Source organism: Solanum tuberosum, unplaced genomic scaffold (assembly GCF_000226075.1).
Source record: "Solanum tuberosum cultivar DM 1-3 516 R44 unplaced genomic scaffold, SolTub_3.0 scf00258, whole genome shotgun sequence".
Taxonomy (NCBI): domain Eukaryota; kingdom Viridiplantae; phylum Streptophyta; class Magnoliopsida; order Solanales; family Solanaceae; genus Solanum; species Solanum tuberosum.
Window position 1 is genome coordinate 102,523 of NW_006239179.1, and position 7,238 is coordinate 109,760.

The 7,238-nt window shown below is 37.7% G+C and overlaps 1 protein-coding gene across 1 annotated transcript; it reads right to left on the bottom strand.

The window, feature by feature from the left end:
• Positions 1–503: 503 nt before the first annotated feature.
• On the bottom strand, positions 504–6,732 carry LOC107062673 (uncharacterized). Its single transcript, XM_015313567.1, has 3 exons — positions 6,249–6,732; positions 5,939–6,165; positions 504–911 (listed from the first exon to the last, which is right to left on the bottom strand). The coding sequence occupies exons 1-3, from the start codon at positions 6,730–6,732 to the stop codon at positions 504–506; spliced, it is 1,119 nt and encodes a 372-aa protein (XP_015169053.1).
• Between the last annotated feature and the right edge of the window lie 506 nt (positions 6,733–7,238).

Genomic DNA, 7,238 nt, shown 5'->3' on the forward strand with positions numbered 1-7,238 from the left:
TGTACACAGTCCCGAAATAGATAAGGTTCATCCCAAAAGTACTTCTTCCCATTGAAAAGAAACCTCTTTCTTTGGTAAAAAATCAGCCAATCAGGAAGAATCCCACACACCACATTTGAAAAAATTGGGATACCAAGGTGGAGTACAATTTGACACACCCATCACTGACTCATTGGGAAAATACTCTTCAATATCTTTCTCACTGGAAACAACAATATTTGTTTCAAGCCTCGACAAGTGGTTTGCCACTTGGTTCTCACACTCTTTTCGATCTGTGACCTCAAAGTCAAACTCTTGTAACAAAATTACCCATCGAATTAACCTTGGATTTACATCTTTCTTGGCCATTAAGTAATGGATTGTGGCACGGTCTATGTTTACCAGTACTTTAGTCCCCAAAAGATAAGCTCGAAACTTCTCGAAAGCATACATGACGACTAATAATTCATTTTCTCGGTGACGGTGTAGTTCTTTTGAGCTACATTTAAAGTCTTGCTTTCATATTAGACCGGGTGAATTTTTTTTCTCTTGCATTGGTAAAGCACAACCTCCGAACCTACACTGCTCGCATCACACATTAACTCAAATGAAATACTCCAATCTAGAGCAACAATGATAGGAGCTGAAATGAGCTTCTCATTTAAACACAAACATGCCTTGACACAAGCTTCATCAAACTCAAAGATTCTTTGTTTTTCAAGTAGCTTGGAAAGAGGAAGAGCTACCTTAGAGAAATCTTTTATGAATCTCCGGTAGAAACACACATGACCCAAGAAACTTCTAAAACCTTTTCTCGAGATAGGAGGAGGCAACTTGACAATAACTTCAACTTTTACTTGATCAACTTTTATGCCTTCTCCCAAAATTTTCTGCCCCAACACAATACCGTCCTTAACCATGAAATGACATTTCTGCCAATTGAGAACAAGGTTTGTTTCGACACATCGTGACAAAAATCTACCAATGTGCTCAAGGCATGCTTCAATTGTATCTCCCATAACCAAAAATTCATCCACGAAAACCTCCATCGAATCCTCTACCATATCGGAGAAACTAGAGAGAATACACCATTGAAATGTTGCTGGTGCATTACATAACCAGAAATGCATTCTTTTGAAAGCAAACGTCACATAAGGACATGTGAAAGTTGTCTTTTCTTGATCTTTTAGTGCAATGGAAATTTGATTATAGCCAGAATAACAATCTAGGAAATAATACCATCCACATCCCACAAGTCTATCAAGCATTTGATCAATAAATGGCATTGGGAAATGATTCTTTTTGGTCCATGCATTGAGTTTTTAGTTATCCATACATGCACGCCAACCGGTAACCGGTGGCATTGGCAGAAGCTCCCCTTTGTCATTAGGGACAATGGTTAAACCACCTTTTTTCGAAACACATTAAATGAGACTAACCCAATTTCTATCTGTAATAGGGTAGACAACTCCTACATCAAGCCACCTAATAATCTCCTTCTTTATGACTTCTTGCATTGAAGGATTCAACCTCCTTTGATGTTCAATCGTGGCATACAATCACTACCCAACTTAATCTTCTGAGTACAAATATCGGGAGGGATTCCCACGATGTCGGCAATTGTCCACCCAATAGTTTAAACCTCTTCAACACACTAAAAAGTTCTTGTACTTGCCATTCAATCAAATCCACCAAAATTGTCACGACCCAGGGGTAACCCCTATATGTAACATGACACAGAGAATCCCGAAAGACTCAATGCAAGCCACTTATCATATCACAACATAAGATAATAGAAAAGTGCGGAAATTTTAAAACACTTTCCATATAATCAAAGTCTTTTATAAAAGCAAAGCAGAAGTCTATTACACTTGTCTCAAACCATCTAGAACATGAATATATTTGGGACACAACCCATAAAATAGTTCTCAACATAAAAGAAAGACATAAAGGAAAGGTGATCAAATCCTCGATGCTATGAGGACTGACCAAGTCTTGAACTCCTTGCTCTACTAGGAACCTAGCCACGTGGATGAAACTAAATATCTCTGGACCCTACATTTGATAAGAGTGTAGGAAAAAGTATGTGTTATTACAAAATGTACTAAATATGATAGCTAGTATAATCAGTAACATAAGCATAATAGAGGCATTAGTCAACATAAGACATATATCAAAATCATAAGAGACAACAACATATGTCATAAGCATAAGAGACATCATCATAAGACATAGGTTATAAGCCTAAGAGATAATAACATAGTCATAGGCATAATCAATGCATCTAGTTTAGCATGACATAAGAGAAACACTTCATAAGTAACCTCAAGGCAAGCTTGTGCAATGCATGGATAAGACCCCATATTCCCACCCATGCTAAGCAAGTCACTATAGGTCCCCATTCATATTTATCACCTTTTTGATCTCATCCTTAGCATGTTTCTCATAAACAAGGGAACATTCACCTTTAGTCCTACATGTATTTGAAGGGCCTTTCAAGCAACAATCCAAACAAGGCATACATCATACAAGTAAACCTCATATCAAAACATACGTACAATACTTCCTTGAAGTAATCTTATTTGATCATATACATTCTACTTAGATTAGGGACTTGTCCCTCATATTCATACTAGTCATGGAAGAGTACCTCTTTACCAGTCCAAGGCAAGTCATTGCTCATGAAGGGTTATGATTTACCAATTCAAGGCTACCAAGGAAAACACTAACTTATGCTAGACCAAGCTACCATGGAAAGCACCTTACATATGCAAGTCCAAGCTATATCAAGGAACACAACTATAGCGACAATCCAAGGTAAGCATACAACATATAAGAGAGATAACTCATAAGTAGCTTCAAGTCATACTTGTGCAATGCATGGATAAGACCCCATAATCCCACCCATACTAAGTACCACTTTAGTCCATGAGATCTCCTACTCATGCTACCATGAAATGGTCTAGTCTTACCAAGTCAAGCTATTAATGAAGGGATTTCATAACACAACTTCAAGATAACATAACTAAACATGCTTTGATTCATTTTAGGTGAGCAAGCCTTTCAACCTAGAATCATTCTATGTGAGAAAACCTTTCACATTAATGTTCATATGTGTTCATGAGAATGTCTTTTCAAGCAAAACAACATAACTATCATAATCATTGACAACTTACTCTCAAAATGTTCTTAAAACATCTACATAGGTTCTATAATGCATGCATAGTCTCATACCTTCATAATATAGGTTATGTGGGTATACTTCCACAACAATCCCATCTACCATCTACACTTATCATATAAGCTTAACTCTCAAAGCCTTAACATTCATAGTTCATCATATTAGCCTTACTCTCAAAGCCCTAGAACCCAACATTCATAAATACAAGTCTTATTCTCAAAGCTTTGCTTCTTATAGTCATCATACACTCCTAGATCACAAGAGATTCTAGTCATATGCTTCATTCTCAAGCAATTCTAGTCATATATCATCATAAAGGCTAAATGTCAAACATTACTAATCATGAACCATCATAAATGCTTTAATATAATTCAATTCATGTCTACATACTTATACTCTCAAGCAATTACTACACATATCATCAACGCTAGAAGATTATCTTTAAATCCTCAATTTCCCTTCTTAAGGCATAAACCCACATTACTTTAATTACATCAATTAGACTAGGGTTAGGCATAGAAAACATGTAATTTAATCACAATAACATGATTCACTACTAATTAAATCATAAACAATCAATATCTACTCAATTGGATTCATAATCAACATAACCCATACTATTGGAAGAACCAAACTTGAATTGGGGATTTTATCTTCACAATTATAGAATAACTAGGGGACTCCATGGATGAAGAATCTATGGATGAATAATATATCATACCTTTAATACAAAGCCCTCACAAATCTTGGAAGATTGGAGGAATTTGACCTAGCTTTACCCTCCTCCTTACCCTCCTCCTCCTCCTCCTCCTCCTCCTCCTCCTCCTCCTCCTCCTCCTCCTCCTCCTCCTCCTCCTCCTCCTCCTCCTCCTCCTCCTCCTCCTTCTGCTCCTCCTTCTTCTTCTTCTTCTTCTTCTTAGAGAGAGGATTTCTTTGAGAGAATTGGATTTATTTTTGGTGAGTTGAAATAATGACTACTACTACTACTACTACTACTACTACTACTACTACTACTACTACTACTACTACTACTACTACTACTACTACTACTACTACTACTACTACTACTACTACTACTACTACTACTACTACTACTACTACTACTACTACTACTACTACTACTACTACTACTACTACTACTACTACTACTACTACTACTACTACTACTACTACTACTACTACTACTACTACTACTACTACTACTACTACTACTACTACTACTACTACTACTACTACTACTACTACTACTACTACTACTACTACTACTACTACTACTACTACTACTACTACTACTACTACTACTACTACTACTACTACTACTACTACTACTACTACTACTACTACTACTACTACTACTACTACTACTACTACTACTACTACTACTACTACTACTACTACTACTACTACTACTACTACTACTACTACTACTACTACTACTACTACTACTACTACTACTACTACTACTACTACTACTACTACTACTACTACTACTACTACTACTACTACTACTACTACTACTACTACTACTACTACTACTACTACTACTACTACTACTACTACTACTACTACTACTACTACTACTACTACTACTACTACTACTACTACTACTACTACTACTACTACTACTACTACTACTACTACTACTACTACTACTACTACTACTACTACTATTCTTCTTCTTCTTCTCCTCCTCCTCCTCCTTCTTCTTCTTCTTCTTCTTCTTAGAGAGAGGATTTCTTTGAGAGAATTGGATTTATTTTTGGTGAGTTGAAATAATGACTACTACTACTACTACTACTACTACTACTACTACTACCACTACCACTACCACTACCACTACCACTACCACTACCACTACCACTACCACTACCACTACCACTACCACTACCACTACCACTACCACTACCACTACCACTGCTCCTTCTTCTTCTTACTACTACTACTACTACTACTACTACTACTACTACTACCACTACCACTACCACTACCACTACCACTACCACTACCACTACCACTACCACTACCACTACCACTACCACTACCACTACCACTACCACTACCACTACCACTACCACTACCACTACCACTACCACTACCACTACCACTACCACTACCACTACCACTACTACTACTACTACTACTACTACTATTCTTCTTCTTCTTCTCCTCCTCCTCCTGCTCCTTCTTCTTTTTCTTCTTCTTAGAGAGAGGATTTCTTTGAGAGAATTGGATTTCTTTTTGGTGAGTTGAAATAATGACTAGGATCAATGAATTTAGAGGTCTAGAGTCTATATGTAGTTGTTCTAAATGAGGTTAAAATGACACCACTTAACCCTTAACTAATTCATGAAAGTTCCATAAAGCCCCTACTTAACCGTTTGAAACAAACATTCTGCCTCACCCACGAGACCACGCCCACAGATCGTGGGTGGACCCACGAGGCGTGCTGGTCAAGCGTGGGTGGTGGTCTGAAACACTGATTTACCCACACCCATGGGGCGTGGGCCCCGCTATAGGGTGTGGGTCCCTTTGTAGGTGAACTTTTTTGGGGCAGTCTGCTAGGGTCCTCATCAAGGACCCTTGGTTGGTCCTTGGGGAGTTGTACCTTGACATTCTAACCCAAAACCCTTCATTTTTAAGTACGAGGAGTTATTCACGACTCTAACCTTCACGTTAAGCTCTAGTTTAGCCTACTAGTTTCCAGGGTGTTACAACAATAATAACATGAAGAGTATCATTGTTGCCCAAGAATGCATAACGAAGGTGACGTGAAAGTACCTTTAATTCAAGCTTTGGTGGTTCCTCAATAGATCGCTTTGCAAGAGGACTTTCTCTATTCTTCAAATTGATATCAAGTTTCAAAGGGCTCTTAGAATAAGAATCTAAACCCGATAGAGCAGCCACCACTACATCATAATCTTGAATTTCCTTCCCATCAAAGTTCAAGAGTATGGCAGCCAAAGATTCACCAACACATGAGACTTCACTCACACTAGCAACCGCTTCTTCAATTATATCATAACTGATATCACATGTAAGTCACTCGGTTGCTTCATCAATTTACAAATATTGAAATTCACTTCCTCACCATTTACGTGAAACATCAATTCACTATTTTCCACATCCACAAGAGCTTTCCCGGTAGCCAAGAATGGCCTACCAAGAATAATATGAACTTCAGCTTCAATCTCGCAATCAAGGATCACAAAATCAGCCAAAAATATGAATTTGTCCACCTTCACCAAAACATCATAAAGAATGCCAACGAGGCGCTTGATAGAATGATCAGCCATGAGAAGATGCATAGTAGTAGGCGTAGGCACACCTATCCAAAGTTTTTTGAAAATGGCATAGAGCACCAAGTTTATACTATCCCCCAAATCACATAATGCTTTATCAAATTGAAACATGCCGATATTGCAAGTAATGGTAAATTCCCTTGGGTAATCTTTCTTGACAACCACATTGTTTGTCATAATAGAAATACAACTATGGGAGACCTTAATCGTCTCAAAGACCATGCTTCTCTTCTTTGTGACCAAATCTTTCATAAACTTAGCATAACCTGACATTCCTAAAAATGCCTCTACCAAGGGAAGATTTTTGGAAAGAATCTTGAAGACGGACATAAATTTTTGGAACTTTACGTCTTCATCCCTCTTTTTCAACTTTTGAGAAAATGGTGGACCAACTTTGGGTAGTGTTTGTTAGTACCAATAGAGGTTCAACCCCCACATTTGACTTTTTAGCATTACCGAGGTTAACACTTTTCAGTGCATCATCAACCCGATTGGAGTTTTATTTTTTTAATTCTTCATCATTTCAACACAACTGATTTTCCTTTTCTTTAATTCGGATTACTTTCCACAACTTACCCACTCCGAGTTACAACGGCCATGCATTGTACATTTAGATTTTTCGGATTCACAATGGTATCACTTGGGAAATCCCCTTTTGGTCTTGGATTCAAATGCGCTGAAATCTGGTCCATTTGGGTCTCAAGTTGATTTATAGACACCAAGTGGGAGGTAACCATTTGGTTTAATGCGGAGAAATCACCCTTCATTTCTTTGAGTAC